The 16,553-nt window shown below is 31.8% G+C and overlaps 1 protein-coding gene and 2 pseudogenes across 1 annotated transcript; all 3 read right to left on the reverse strand.

Annotated features, from left to right (window-relative positions):
- Nucleotides 1-1,639: 1,639 nt before the first annotated feature.
- Nucleotides 1,640-7,326, reverse strand: LOC108462251 (DNA (cytosine-5)-methyltransferase 1-like; annotated as a pseudogene).
- Nucleotides 7,327-7,527: 201 nt separating this feature from the next.
- LOC108464123 (uncharacterized) lies at nt 7,528-9,917 on the reverse strand. The gene is made up of 6 exons (XM_017764227.2): nt 9,297-9,917; nt 9,107-9,199; nt 8,766-9,015; nt 8,551-8,647; nt 8,020-8,085; nt 7,528-7,921 (listed from the first exon to the last, which is right to left on the reverse strand). The coding sequence occupies exons 1-6, from the start codon at nt 9,463-9,465 to the stop codon at nt 7,724-7,726; spliced, it is 873 nt and encodes a 290-aa protein (XP_017619716.1). The 5' UTR covers nt 9,466-9,917; the 3' UTR covers nt 7,528-7,723.
- A 3,817-nt stretch (nt 9,918-13,734) lies between these two features.
- On the reverse strand, nt 13,735-16,290 carry LOC108462250 (vacuolar protein sorting-associated protein 2 homolog 2-like; annotated as a pseudogene).
- Between the last annotated feature and the right edge of the window lie 263 nt (nt 16,291-16,553).

Raw genomic sequence — 16,553 nt, forward strand, 5'->3', positions numbered from 1 at the left:
AAAACTAAACTTTTATTCCTTTAATCAAATTTGGGAGTTTTTGATGTTTTAGCCCGTGGTTCCTAAATTAAATAGTTCTCAGTTTAACGTTTATTCTTAAATAAATTATTAAAAAATATTTAAATTAATTCATTCAATCAACCAATTTGATTTAATTGTAATTTTAGTTCTGAATTTACTAATGTGAAATTGAACTCAGTCATTAAAATTGATTAAAAAGAAATAGCTTCATAAATCCATATTCCTTCGTAGAACTTTTTCGTTTTTATGCATATATATATATTTTTTACAACTACCTAAATTATACTAAAGGAATTAACTGTGAACATATGTAAGCCTTCTTTTCTATTAAAAGCTATTTTAATCATTCAATTTGTTTCTATGCTTTCATCTTTAGGGATGTATTCAAGTGCCCATTTTTTATATTCTTCAAGAGATAGTGAATGCACCTAATTATCATTAATTTCAAGGGTGTTGAATCCAGATTTTGGATAACTTCAATAACTTCCAAACTGTCTATTTGCATCAACACTTCATTTCTTTGTTTTCCTACCATCTAATATACTATTTTTGTCTGTAACAGTAAAAAAAGAATCAATTTATATATCATCAATACCTCTTCAACTATTATAGACTTCTATTCATCGTTTAATAACTCTAATTAAATTATATTTAATCATTCCCTAAACTCATACTCATTAACCAAATTTATTTTTCCACATGTGACTAATAATTCATCAATTTAAGACAAGGTATCAATACCAATGGCTATGGTACATTAACCGTCAAAAAATCTAGTTTAAAAATTGATTTGGGTCAGTATCAAAAACTTCATATAAGAGGTAACCTCAAACCACATTTAAATCATCCTCTCAAAGCAATTAAAACATCATCAATTCACTTCTAAACACATCTAGACTTCCTCGTGCAAAATATAACATGCATTGGCATCATACTACTACCTTCTTAACTCAAGTAAGCTTCACTTGCCTTTCAAGTCACCTATTTTAGCTTACAGTTGCCAACTTATAACCAATGTCGACTTCACATTTCTTCCTTCCCCAATCAAAAGTCTTTATACTTAAACTTGCTATTAAACTAACCTTTAATTCATCTTTCATTATTTACTTAAATGATATGGCACACTCTACAATAGCACAGTATGTTAGTAATCAGATGAGGAATGATAATACTCTTATATCAAATAGCCTCCATCACACCATATGAACATCGTGCAATAATACATGTATATAAACATCAATTCCATAATCCCCATACCATTACACAATGTATATAAACACGATATTACAAGACAATATGTTACATGAATGTATGTTACATGAACGTATTAAGTTTGTCAAAAGGGAATGGATAAATTTATTGGTGATTATAAGACACTATATTATAATGTGCCTAATCAACTATTTCATAAGACACATTTTAATATCAATTCTTATAATCACTAATAAATTTATCCATTCCTTTTGACAAACTTAATACATGCATATATCATTTCAACTCAAAGTAATAGCAATTCTACTCAAATAAGTTCAATATGAAAAGTGTAAACTAATAGTTACCTTATTAGCAATACATTTAGAGGACCAAAATAAAAACATACTAACAATTGAGTAACTAGTTTACCTTACGAGTTTTAACCATTAAAACTCAATTAAAAAAATATTAGCACCGACAACACGTAGTAGTACAACAAGGGATCGAATGAAGAACATTAAACTAGGTTTTAATTACTCTTTAAGAGTTTCAAAATCTAAAAAGTAATACACAATTCCATTGACTAGACTGAAGAAAAAAGGGGGGGTTTAAGAATTATCCTGAGATGAATCCGAAGAAGCTTTCTCAGATATATTGGGGAATCTTGGAGGAAGTTTCGTTAATGGTTCATCATTTGAAACTACACCTTGGTAAGCTAATCCCAGGGCATACCCTAATGCCCTTGAAACTGGCACTGCTACAGCATTTCCAACTTGGATGTACCTATTATACATAGGTCACGCCAAAAAGATTATCATAATATGACTCAATTTTGCAACACTAATTATTAAATTTTGGTTAAACTAGAATATGATATGAAAAATAGCCAAGATACAAGACTGATCTCTATCACTAATTGTAGAGTGTACTTAAACCGGAGGAAAGACCATGAATGTTGGTTTTCATGCTTGAAAGCACTGTTGTTGGAACCATCCAAACAAAAGATTAAACATATTTCTAAAAAAACCACTCGTAAAAAACCTAAAACCGATATAAAAAAAAAAAGCAATTGAACCAATTCATATATATTTAAAGTTTTAATTATTTATTTAATTGTCATTGAACCGACAATCAAACTGAAAGGTAAAAACCAATGACATGATCAATTTGACAACCATTCGAATTTTTAAAACATAACCTAAAAGTTGAAAGAAAAGTTTACAAAACCAAACTAATAATCCAACCATTTAAATCATTGACTCTTGATTCAATCAATTCAATTAAATAAATTACTAAAAATTCATTTTTTTTAAACATGCTTGGTTAAATCTATTCTCAGTGTTTCATGGATCATCCAACCTAGCCCTTTTTTTTTTGAACTAAAACTCCAACCGGTTCTCATTCAACAAATTCAATTGATTGATCTGATTTAAACAATATTGCTTGAAACCAAATAATTGCAAAAGGATGAGATCAAAACAATATAATTGGAAAAAGGCATCGCTTATACAAGTACCTTTCCTTGACGGGGCCAAAAAGCTTGTAGTAATCAGGGAAGCGTTGCAACCTTGCGTTCTCGCGAATTGAGAGAACTCGGTCTTGTACAGGATGCAATATCGCCTATCAAAGACATACCAGATCATTGCAACTCATGAATGCTATGGTACAAAAACACATATAGTTACAAAAATTAAAATATGAAAATAAACTAAAACACTATAACGTATAATGTGTGGATAAATTATAACCTGATTATGAGGTTCTGCCCTAGTGACCACTGGGGGTACAGTTTCATCCCACCATAGACGAGCAAATGGTCTACAAAATCTCATAACAGTAAGGTTATGTGATCCAAAAGTTTCTTTCTTTTTATCAGAGACGTGTGACAGACAAAATACTCACTTGCTTGATGAGCCACCGACAAAAGACATGGCATAATCAGGGACCTGTATTTGTTTTTATAAAAATGTTATGCAGTGCACCTTAATGGAAGCAGATTAAGAAGAGTATCAACAATAACAAAATGAAAAAGAGTACCAATGGTTTTCCGGATTCCAAATAAACCCTCTCAACGTTAGGATCCCACTCGACTTTATTACCACTATTAACTATAACACCTGGAAAGTCTCTAAAATTTGCTCCGTAAAGTTGATAAAATGAGAAATGAGATGAAAGAAATTAGCAAGTGAAGAAGCATCTAGCAGAACACAAAGCCGATTGGGTTGAGACGGGGAGAAGTCATGTACCTTCCTTTTGGGAACCCGGCAAACACGTTGGTAATCATCGGTGTTGAGTTGAAGTGGACGATGATCGTAGAGCAAATGTTTGTGGTTTTGCATTTAATGAAGAAAAACCAGGCATCTCTACAAGACAAATAAAGAAATGATCATAAAATATTCATGTCGGACACACTTGAATAACGCCCATCCAAAACAATTTCATTAACATGGACTTCAGAGAATGTATATAAATAATTAGCAAATATGAAAAGTATACATACCCTCTCTTATTAGCCTGATGAATCGTTGAAACTCTGTTTTAGGATCATTGTCATAGTCCATTACATCTTTATCCTCAAAATTTCCAACCTATAAGAATAATTGAGTTACATAAAGGTACATGTAACTGATAAATGAACTAGCCAAGCAGTGAAAAAAGGAGGGATATATAAATAATTAGAAAATATGAAAAGTATACATCCCCTCTCTTATTAGCCTGATGAAGCGTTGAAACTCTGTTTTAGGATCATTGTCATAGTCCATTACATCTTTATCCTCATAATTTCCAACCTATAAGAATAATTGAGTTACATAAAGGTACATGTAACTGATAAATGAACTAGCCAAGAAGTGAAAAAAGGAGGGAAAATCTTCAAGTAATCTTAAAACATACTGATGGAAGGTCAGAAATGGCATCTTCTAGTACAAGTTTCTTTTCCAACTCTATTTTTTTACCTTCTTCCCAGCCTAAAGTGCTCATCTGCAATTTACTAAGTATTGTGAGAATATAGAAGCATTTAAAAATTAAAATCAAAGAAAGGTTTTTGTACCTCAAACTCAACAGGTATGACATCTCTTAGGACAAGATCATGTGTAGGAAGTGGATATTGTGGCAATTTCTGAGAACAGTGTTAAGAATTTATTAGTGAAAACTTGATCAACACAAGATCAACATATTCCAAAAGGTTAATTATAACACAACATTAAGTGATTCAAGAGTTACAATTTTTTGTATTCACAGGAAAAAAACTCACTTGATTAGGACGAGCACCCCAAAAGAAAGCACGCATACGTAATTGGGGAAGACCATAAGCACCAGCTGCCATCATTCCCATTCGGACTTGGTAATTTAAATGAATTAGCTTACTCAAAGCATATCGCCCAAGATATCCCTCTGCAAACTTTACAATGTCAACAACATTCTCCATCAAAACAAACTTTGGCTTCAAGTACTCCACTATCTCCATGAAAACCTGAAGTTGTTTGTTCTTTTCATCTTGCAAAGGGTTATCCTTGTTTCTAAACCTATTAAAGTCACTGATGCCTTGGCATGGAGGCCCTCCACAAATCGCATCAACATCAATCTTGTCCTTCCCTAGAGACGCTACTTTGTTGTGAGAAAAAGCAAGGGCTAATGTTATAGGTTATATATAATTAAGATTTGGGTTTATGCATATGTATGTACAATTTTTTAAATTTTTTTCTATGTATTTGAAAAGTTAATGAAAGATCATATCTATACACTCGTATCCAAATATGTCAAACATGAGTAATTCAAACAAAAAAAAGGAAATAATACAGCATAAATTATGTATGAATATCATTTAAAGAAATACATTTTTTAAAAAGTAACATAAGAAAGTACAAGAGAAACTTACAGGTAAGGGCAGAATTTTTGCTTTGAAGCCACTTGTAACAAAATCCTTCAAGCATTCTAGACAATCACTGTTAAAAAGAAGAAACTGTTAGAGACAAGTTTGCATATTTAAGTACGAAATAATCAATCATAAATACAGTTTATATACCCCAATCCATCCAAAGGTTCCCATGTATCTTCTTCTGGCCCATAATTCTTTCAACGAACCTACAAAAGGGGATAGAAGTTATGGTGGAGTTCCCCAAAGTAAAAAGAACAAAGCTAACACGTGAAACATAAAGCTAAAAAATCAGTGCTAGAATTGAAGTTGTAAAATTAGTTCCGAAGCTAGGATTTCAGAACAACGTTATAAAGAGAATAAATGAAAGAAGAAAAAAGAATTGGCCACATGAGATAAATAGAGCTATTACAGGCCAATAAACATCAAGGTTATAAAGCTCAAATACATTTAAGTACAACCCACATTCCCCTTTCTCTTTCGGATCACCATAACATATAGCAAGAAATTTCTCTACTTCAAACACTTCACCATCACCATCTTCATTTTCATCTTCCTCTCCTCTTCCTCTTCATCATTTACATTATCTTCATTTACATTTGAATTGAATGACTGCCTCTCCAAATTCTCAGATTTTGACGATGAAAATGAAGCACACAGCCGTTCCCATTCTTTTAGTAATGCTAAAAAATCTTCAGCAGATTCACTCCTGACCTGAGAAACCGAGTATTGCACCAAGGTTATTACATGATTTAAACAACAACAATAAAATAACAAAATAAATTATAAATAAATTTTACCTTTGTTTGCGGATGATTCCATTGGAGACTTTCACAAGCATATTTATATCCACAGCCCATTTCTAAACTCATTCAACAAAAACCCAATAAATAACTAAATTTATAAGAATTTACAAAATGCAAAAAAACTTACAACGCATAATTATTTAAATATTGTAAACTAACTCACAGTCACTAGCCTTAATCCGGCCATATTTGCCCCAAGGCACAAGCCGGTTGACATTGCTCCACAACCAGAATACAGGTCTGGCAATGAAGCATCCTCAGAACCACTGTTAGCTCCATTTACTGTATCTGGGCTGTCATCTGAAATTGTAGATGAAGCTTCTTTGCTAGCATTTGCTTTCCCTTCTATGATTAAGAAAAGAAATTATTAGAAGTTGAAGCAAATTAGTAAATTTTAAATGTTCATTGACGTACACTCAGAAAAAGGGGTAGCAAATCAGAGGAATAACAGCTACCTGGGGGCAAGTTAGTGAAAGACGAATATTCCAATTTGTATAACATGTCACAATAATAATCACAACTTGGAATCTCTTTATTCTTTGCCTCCAAATCAACCTAAAAAACCATAATAATTATACAGCATGGTGAAACAGTGAAAGACAATAAAATGAAGTGCAAGAAACGGAAAACGTACATTCAAAGATACTTTTGCAATGTTAAGCTTTGCAACAAGACAATCCCTTCTTGAATTTGTGAAAAGAATACACACTTCTTGTCAATAAGGTGGCCTAACGTTTTAAGTACCTGGAAAAGGAATGATATTTAACGTCAAATTAAAAGGTTTAAAACTAATGGAAATAGTACAAAAGAAACATCTTAGTGTGTCTTGAGCCCTGTAAAACCATTGAGCTGTAAAGTACAAATCTCCATCAACTGCTTCAAACATCTCAACAATTTTACATATATAGCAATCTTCACCATCTTCAGCCTATATATATACAAAACAAAAATAATATAATTAGTTACCACTATGACTAAATCCATAGAGCATTTACTCGAATTCCTCTCTGCTTATCAGAGAGGATCCAGAATAATTAGTGCTAGAAATCCTAAATATGTACTGTAAATCAGTTATTGAATAACATCAAGCATATTGTATATTTTCAAGTAGAGAAAAAACATTCATCCTAACAAAGTCTAAACAATATCCAATTCACATACATAGAAGGAAAGACAAAGACTAATGCAAATGACATCTGTTACCGTTCTTGAAGATCACATTTGCAAACATATCCCATTTGGCCACACATCATACAGAGAGGTTACTTTTCCTACATCAGTTTCAGGTATTAGATTGCATCCTTCGGATACATGATTGTATATGTAACTTTCATATGCATAGTAGTATGTATACCTTTCACATACATGAACAGTGTATAAATAAGAAAAACTCTGATGTGGAAAATCCTGGTAGACATATGCAGCTTCCATTGATATTGCAGAAGCTTGTCAACCTTTTTTTAGGCTAGTCTACTAGACTTGTTATAAAGCTCCAAGTAGGACGAAAACCGCACACAAATAAACAGTTCAGAACATCATAAAGGAGGCCAAACTATCAAGAGTGTTTGTACTGCTTCCTCCACCAAGAAAAATAAAGCCTAATCAATGTGTCGCAAACCAAAAAGGAAGATATTTTGTAAGACAAGGGTAATGATTACAGTGTCAAGGTTACAAGCAAAGCACCTGTTAGCAACATACAGAGGGAAAACGTTTATGATGGTCCATGAGGACCTAATAGCAAATCCTATATCCGGACTTTCATAAATAACAGATAAAGTAACATAAAGAAACTAAGATGGCTGCATCTTGAGAGTTTGAAGAGATTCTATCATTGATCGGGAGATTTACATATTATATGTGTTCTATTCCCAATTTTACACTCAATGCCACCAACTTTACTTGTACAAATACGACTCTGTAAGGAACCTCTAAAGGCAGATGACTTTGTTTCCTGCTCGACCACTTTCTTAAGGGAACCACTAACGTCACCTAGTGCCCAAGCCAATGATATATGAGGCCTTGGATCCTGTAGGTTGACAAACAATATGATATAAGAATAAGATCATTGCTCTGCATTTTATGAAGTATTGCTTAGACTTGGCAATTAATTATAACGGCACAGACCTTATAGAACTCGGGGAGATTGTGAAGCTTGTAAACCTCGTTAACAGCCTGAATTTGCTTAGTTATCTGCGAGTTAATTGCGATCAAGTAAATGCCATTTATTTGGAAATAAAAGAACAGTGGAATATAGAGGGAAAAGAAAAAGAACTACAACATGAGCATCCCGATTTGTTCTACATAAGATAGCCATCCTACTGAGAGCAGATACGACTTAAATACTTAATTGTCAGGAAATGAGAAAATACCCGACCAGTATGACAAACTAGTGCAAAATAAACATGATTTAGAAGTTTTTACTCCAATTGAAGCATCAATCTCAAAATTATATACCACTTTTAGAAACATAACTTGGAAACCCAAGCATCTCTATACAAAAAAAGATAGGCAATAAAGCTATGGTTTATCATCCTCTTTCTTTAGCTTTTCTTTTTCACTTGAGATGTCCATATATATAAACAATGAAGGCAAGCTCAATATGCAAAAGAATTTCAATTTCAGTAAAAGAAAAAAGGAAAACTCCAGCACACTTACCTCGGGTAATCCTCCAGTAACAACTTCGAGTGAAAGAAAGGTGCGCGTTCGATCATCATTGACAAAAACCTCCCATTTGTTAAAATCAATCCAATATCTACTTGCAATAAGAACAAAGATCAAAACCATATCCTTGAATCATAAGGAAGAAAACCCAAAGGTTATTTATTTAACAATGGAACTAAGCATAATAATAGTAAAGAATAACATCAAACCGCTTTTGAAATTGAAGTTTCTGGCGAAGCATTGCTACAATAGAGTCAATCTGGTGAACTCTAATAGGAACTGTCCTTCCTAAACTTATATGGAATTCCCTTCCCAATGCCACTTGTTCAAGTTTATGTTCTTCTTTACACAGTGTATTCAATGGAATATCAATATCCACAACATGGAGATTGGGAACCACGGATGAAACTCTCTTCAAAAATTGACCCATCTCTTTCTTTGATATAGACGGTATAAAAACTGAAATAATTAACAGAGTAAATAAAAAAAAAAGGCAATTCATTCAATTCAATATTATCGATAAAGAACTGTGGCCATTCAAAAAAAGCACCTGGAATGTAAACGTGCAAAGCATAGTTGCCTTCGACGTGAGGGAAGCTTCTCACTCTACTGGGCTGACCAGTTTGTAAGTAATCCAAAGATCCTTTTTTCATTATCAAGAAAAAAATAGTTGATGAGCAAAAAGAGTAAAATATTTTAGTAAAAGAAAGTTATGGGAAATTTGTTGTAGTTTGAATTACCAAGGGAATTGGGAGGGTGGAGGAGAGAAACAGGAGGCGGAGGGAGAGGAGACGACAGCGTCTCCTCCGTTTGGGGATTGGAATTGGCGGGAAAAGACAGCGGAGGAGAGTGGTCGGAGTCGGAGTCCGATGAGTCGTCGTCTCCATATGTTGCTCTTAGCGCTTCCATATGGAATGGATACTTTGAGAAAGGGGGCTCTTTGTTTTCGAGGCTTCCCTTTCGTCTTCTACTGAACAGCTGCCACTTCCAGTTATGGCTTTTCCGGCTCCGGCGTATGATCGATCTTCGTTATGTTGCTCCAGCTGTCCTATCTTTTCTTTTAGTAGCTGGTTCTGTTCTTCGAGCTCGATCTGCTTCGTCTTCAGGCTCAGTATAGTTCTCTGGGCTTCTGTAAAATGTTCTGGTTGGACTGATTCTGGGCCCTTCTGCTTCATAGCCTGAATTACTTATGGGCTTTTATAGTATGGCTTTGTCAAGTATGTGTCTGCTTCGTGGAGGGCTTCTGCAAGAGTTGCATATTTCTTGATTCCTCCGGTCTTGATGTATTGGGCGACTTGTGCATATTTTTCGTATATTCCTCTTTTTTCGCCTCGGAATATGATGTAGTATGAATCTTCTTTTTTATTATTCGTAAAAGTATAATGCTAAACCATTAAGGCAAGCAATGAGATATTTTATATTTGATTTTTTATGAGCAATAAATGTATTATCAATAAGTATACGCTCTGTACTGTATCATTTGTATTAGTTCCAGGTGCAAGATTAAATTCTTGTCCTTATCCTTTATAATCTGAAAAAACCAATTTATCGGAAAGTATGAGTTTTGGTTTTTCAGGGGCCTTTTCCTTCTTTCCAAAACATATCCCTTTTGGTTCTGTTTTCTTATTATTTATAAGATCGTCTTTATTCAACCCAAGTTGGGCTGCCTTTTGTATAAGCTCGATCTTAGCTTGGTATAAAGGATCTTCTGGTGTTCCACAGAGATCGAATAAGTATTTATTCTGAGCATCCTCTTCATTGGATCCCAGCTTAGTATCGATGGGTTGTATCAAAGTATTCTGATTTATAGTATTCTCCACTTGGGACCCGGTATTTATATTGCTTGCTCGAGGCTTCATGGTACCTGCAACAAAATCCCATAAATCAATATTAAGCAGATTAAACTTGAAACCTTGAGTTATTTTCTGGGTTCTGGGATAATAAATCGGCCAGCTTATTATCTTTTCCTGGTATATGTTCTATTTCTGGCTTTAGATGCCTTTCTATAAAGTATGTGGCTAGTTTGTTCCACCTATTTAGTGAAGTTCTTTTTTTTTTGTTTCTTTCATGTTAGCAAAGTATTTTACAATGCTAATACAATCTTTGCCAAGTACGAATAATTCAAAAGATTCTAAAGCGTATCTAAGGGCTAGCACTTCAGCATCTATTCCTCAAACTATTCTCTTTTCTTTGAATCTTCCTGAATTGTATCTACAAAGTTTTTCTGATAATTTCGGGGCGTATTGATTTTCTTTTTTGTATAAAACTGCTCCCCATCCTTCTATTGAACCATCTGTTTCTATTATAAGATAGTCCGTATCTAGTGGTAGTTCTAGTTTTGGATTCTTCGTACTTTTATGTCTTGGCTATCCATTTTTCTTAGTTTTATTAGTTATTGGACCAATTAATTTTGATAAATTCTTTTATAAATGGTCTTGCATAGTTTAGCAGGCCCAGAAATTCTTGTATTAGTTTCAGGCCTTCTATCGAGTATCTTTTGGGCTATACGTGGTTGCCATTTCCTATTATGACTCCTAGGAATTTTATATATTCTTTTCCTAGTCCCATCTTTTTCTTGCTTATTATTATTCCCTCTTGATGGAATATATTGAATATGGTCTTTAAATGTTCTCTATGTTCTTTAGCAGTTTTACTAAAGACTACTACATCGTCTATAGCGAAATCACTACAATCTTTTAAATATATTATCCATTCTCTTCTGGTATACTGCTGGGGCATTTTTAAGCCCAAACGGCATTACAAGCCATTCCCAATGTCCAATTGGATTTGGACATATAAAGGCAGTAATGCATTTTTATTTGATGGTAGCTTGACTTACAGTCGAATTTGCTAAACCATTTTGCATCTTGTATTTTATTGATAAGCTGATCGTTACTAGGTATATTATAAGCATATTATCATAGGTATTATCATTTAACATTTTATAGTTTGTTTCTTATCTGTTCATTATGATTACTAACAAAGAAGCTCGCACTTCTATGTCTAGAATCGGATCTTCTTATAAGTCCTACTTTTTCTAATTCTCCCATTTGTTCTTTATACCAACCAAGTTCTTGATTTGAACAAATATTTCATCTGTTATTTCAAATATTTCTGAATTTTTATTTTCGTGTTTACTTGAATACAACTTCAAACATGTTAATTATTACTTAATTAATATTAAAGTTATATACCAATTAAAATTAAAATTCAGCTTTATAAATAGTTCTCAATAATTAGACATATTCAATCAAATAGCATTAAAAATTTATCGATTAAAATAGAGATAGTTAGTATTAATAAATTAGAATTATATATATATATATATATATATATATAAAGAATGAAGTATTAACACAATGGTTCTTAAAGGACAATATTAAATAATATTCGAATAATAATAACATCAAAAAGTGATCGATGATTATTTTAATTGATGACGAGGTAAATTATTTATACTGTGTGAAGTAAACACTCTCAAAACTGTTATTTTTTTTCTATTTGTTATTTGTTTGGTACATGTGGAAAATGTTTGAGTTTTTTTAAAAGAAAGTCAATTTTCAACAATTATGTTTTAATCACTATTATTAAATGTGTTTATTAATTTAATGTAAATATCTTTTATATTTATCATAAACTATTTTTATTTAATTTTATTATTTTTCAAATTAATATTATAGTTTATTTTCTTATAGTTCGACTTTGTATAATATTTAAAAGTTAAGAGAAATTGTCACTATGTAATAATAATTTAAAAATATGTTATTTAAAATTAATAAAATTTAAACACGTAAAATCACGTACAATCATATAACTTACTAATATAAAATTAAATGCAAAGAAAATTAATACCTTTGAGGTAAAATTAAATTAAGAACAATAGGTAATAAGAAATTCTTGTGTTAAAAATTCCTTCAAATGATACAATTATACTATTAAAATTTAAATGCAAAGTTTATCCCCATAAAAAATATTTACATAGAATTTAGGCAAATCCATAAAATTTAAACAGATTCGGATCGGGTCAAAAATATTAATTTTAATATATAGAAATCCATAAAATATTATTAAAATAATATAATCTACTTTATTATTAAAACAAATCATATTAGAAAAGGTAATAGAAGAGCAAGCATAAAATTTTTAAGGAATAAATTAATTCAAGACTTGACGAAGAGTGATGCAAAACGCAAAAACAAACAAATTAAATAAAGCATAAAAGAAGAAGAAGAAGAAGATTCTTCAACAGACAAATGCAAAATCTAAACAGATTCTTCAACAAAAAAAAAAAAAGGAAGAAGAAGATTTGAGTGAGAGAGGCGACAAACTGTGAATGAAATACAGATTAAATAAGACATAAAAAAATTACATTGATTGAGATTCAATAAGGGAACTGGATGAAGAAGGAGAAGGAAGAAAGAATTTGGTGAGAGTGAAGGAAGATGGAAAATGTCTTACAGAAATAAAATCGATAAGACGTTTTCCCTAAAAACCCATTTCGGCTCCGTTTGTTTGCGAGTAAAATATTTTCTGGAAAATGATTTACTTTTCTGGAAATGATTTACTTTTTTGGTGTTTGGATGAATCTGTGTAAAATATTTTCTGTTGTTTGGTAAATTTCATAAAATTGTTTTAAATTAAACAAATATATATTTAAGAATTTATTATCTTTTATTATTTAATTGAGTTTATTATATATATATATTAATAAATTTATGTTTTATATATTTAAAGTATGATCATCTTTTGTAATGATTAATTATGATAATAGTTATTTAAATGTATATTATTTATTATTACAATTGTGATTCTAATTGTACTTAAAACTAAAAAATTTAAATGACTAATCAATATCAAAAGTAAAAAATTTATATCAAAATTTATATGTTTAATTTGATACCTAAGTCTACATTGATGTTTAATTTGGTACCATTTTTGTCCCAATTTAATATCTTAATTCAATTTCAATATTCAATTTGATGTTAAACCATTACAATGAATATTTGGGAAAAGCACAAATATAAAATTAAAATAGTTCAAATACCAAGTCAAACTCAAAAATTACATATTAACTTTATATAAATACCAAATTGACTCAAATAAAATGCATCCAATTGAGAAAAGAAAAGAAAAGCAAATAGAAATGGAGCTATCTATAGGCACAAAAATGGAGCAAAATTTAGAGTAAAACGACTACTATAAAAATAGCAGATAAATCATCAATCTAAGGAAGTTAAAAGGTATTGGGTCATTATCTAACATATATATAATTTCAGCTAAGTCTTTCATGAATATAATATATAAATATATAAAATTTGTTTTGTACTTCATATCATTTACACATTTCCCTTCTTTTTGTCATCAAAGTCGTCGTAAAGATGCCAATCTTTTCTCAAGATCATCAACATCAGTGGTAGGCTTGGACCTGCACCAAATCACCAACAAGATTTGTAAAAGCTTTGGTGTGTGCCCAACGTGAATATGTTTCTAGAGGATTTGTGTGAAGGTGGAGTAACATACTCTCACCATACACAACACTTTCGAAAAACAAAGTAAAACATAAAATTTTGGTCAAATTCTGTCTCTCCACTATAATGATCATTTCTAGTTCCTTTACTTTCCAAAATATGTATTTTCAATCTTGAGCAGATAATTTGATGGCTTATTTTTTTTCTTGTGATGATAAGACATATAATATTTTGTATACTTTGTTTGTAGAGTACTTTGTGAATGATCAAGGAAAAGAATGCTCAAGTTTTTTAAGTTCAATTAACAGACGCAGACCTATCTAGAGGATATTATAGTGCATAACAAAAATTATTGAATTATGAAGCTTTTGCTCGAAAAAAGTCATACATACTTGACATTAACCAGGGGAGCAGCATTTTTTGATGCAATTCGACCCTTTGGAGCCGAAGATAACTGTTAAAAGAATGGGACAAGGTTAAGCCTTTATCGACACATTCTCGTAATTAGAAAAACGGAACATGTTATAGAAATTTTTTTATAAGGTCAATTTCAAGAATCCAACCTGAGAAGCAATATCCACACCAATCTCATTAAGCACTTGATCAGTTAAAAGCTTATAAATTAGAGTAATAAGGGAAAAACTTACTGGGAATAATGGCAATGAAACAAAAACTTACTGGTTGGTGAGCTCCTCTGTTTCCTTTTCGGCCTCATCTTTATCTAAAGTTTCATTAATAGCTTCCGACATCATCTCTATATGTAAAAAATACATCCAAACAAACATTACTAGAACATAAAACACACTCGCACAAGCAGATCCAAGCTCTAAGTCTCTCTTGCAAAGATTTCTATATGAACCAAAAATGTAAGCATCCTTGCACTGAGGACAAAGTGAATCGATCTTAATTAATTGTTAGTAGTCAACGTCATGTTCGCAAGACTCCTTATGTGCTAGTCTACACTGCATCACTTTCTAGGTATGTTCTCAAGGTTAAAGACCGTATGAAGAGAGAATCGTCATATCCATTATGTGTTAGTCTACACACAATTTTTTGTTTCAAAAGGACTTCATGGTTGATAAAAAAAACATCGTAAAACATTTACCAAAGCAAGGTTTTAAGTACCTACCTTGTTCATTGCCACCATTGCCTTAGTTGCTCCTTTTATTCCAGTAGAAATTAAGGTGCTGACATATAATGCCTGTGAACACATAAAATGAAATATGAGGTACTGGAGTGCAAACTTTAACCACCCCAAGAACCAATGATTTATTGTAGAAACTTAACCAGTGTATGAGTTGCGACACCTCTAATTTGGGCACGACTCCCTTGCAAATTAGTTATCTGTTGACGCAGTCGTACAAGTTGGCGAGCTAAAATTCTAGTAGCAGCCTGAGAAACACATATGGGAGATTAAATACAAAGGAATAAGCTAAGGGTTTGTGGAATTAAGGGAATTACTTGAGCAAACACCAGTGGCAGAGTTCTTGAATTACAACAAATCATCTTAACATACAAACAACTTCCGTAAACATATGGTGCGCTGTTTATGGATCGTTTAACATTTGACATTACAATATGGTAATATTTAAATTTCTACTTCTAGTAATGATAAGGTGTGTATTTAGCTGTATGTAAATATTTTTATCAAATCATTTGCAACTTGTTTTATATGAAAAGCCTCAGTATGTAAATTTTAACCCACTTTGTGCAACTTTAATATAGTCATAATGCAAAATGTTTCAGCCCCAAAAGTTGCAAATAACTAACACATGCTCCTTATACATAGCAAATGACAGAATTTGATGGCATAAAGCTAATTTGATTGGTTATCACCATAAACACAGTCAAAAGGCTTACACCATAAACTTGAGCATTTTAAATGTTATAAATCATAGAATAAGCTGGTTCTTATGCCATGCTCATTGAACTATAACACATGCAAGCAAATCCATCATGCAAAGAAACTAAAATGTGTTGTTCTTATGTCCATGCCTCACATGAATAATCAACAGAATCTTCTAGGTTTGAAACAACCATTGAATTTTACAACTTCATTACCAATGTTAAGTAGATAGAGGAACCAAAGCATGAAATCAGAAAAGTTAACGATCTCACTAAAATAGAACTCACAAATTGGGGGAAAGTTTCCCATTAGAATTGCTACCTCACTCCCAGTTCCCCTATTAGAACTGATGTACAAAATGGGGGAAAGTTTCACCCCAGTCAAGCGAATGATAGTGAGTAATCCTTCTCGTTCATCCAATTAGAGAAAATAAAGAAAAAAGTAGTTGAAAGATGCAAAATCCAAACAGAACAAACAGACGCAAAAAATCCAAAAGGCATTTTTCCTGAACCCAAAGCCATTTTACTTGTGTCTTGGAAAACATTTTCCATATGTAAAACCTTTTCAGCCAAACAAACATTGGAAAATGATGAAAATATTTTCTAGAAAATCAAATACAAGCAAACAAACGGAGCCTTCATTTACCCGTGTTTTAAAAAATGTTTTCCCAATGTAATTGATTT

The sequence above is a fragment of the Gossypium arboreum genome, chromosome 13, assembly GCF_025698485.1.
Source record: "Gossypium arboreum isolate Shixiya-1 chromosome 13, ASM2569848v2, whole genome shotgun sequence".
Classification (NCBI taxonomy): domain Eukaryota; kingdom Viridiplantae; phylum Streptophyta; class Magnoliopsida; order Malvales; family Malvaceae; genus Gossypium; species Gossypium arboreum.

What these genes read in the sequence shown, in the direction of transcription:
- LOC108464123 (XM_017764227.2), bottom strand. Translation starts at nt 9,465, where the DNA reads ATGGAAGCGCTAAGAGCAACATATGGAGACGACGACTCATCGGACTCC. An exon ending in CCACCCTCCCAATTCCCTTG is followed by an intron (nt 9,200 to 9,296) that starts GTAATTCAAACT and finishes TAATGAAAAAAG; the next exon opens with GATCTTTGGATTACTTACAA. An exon ending in TTACTGGAGGATTACCCGAG is followed by an intron (nt 8,086 to 8,550) that starts GTAAGTGTGCTG and finishes ATTAACTCGCAG; the next exon opens with ATAACTAAGCAAATTCAGGC.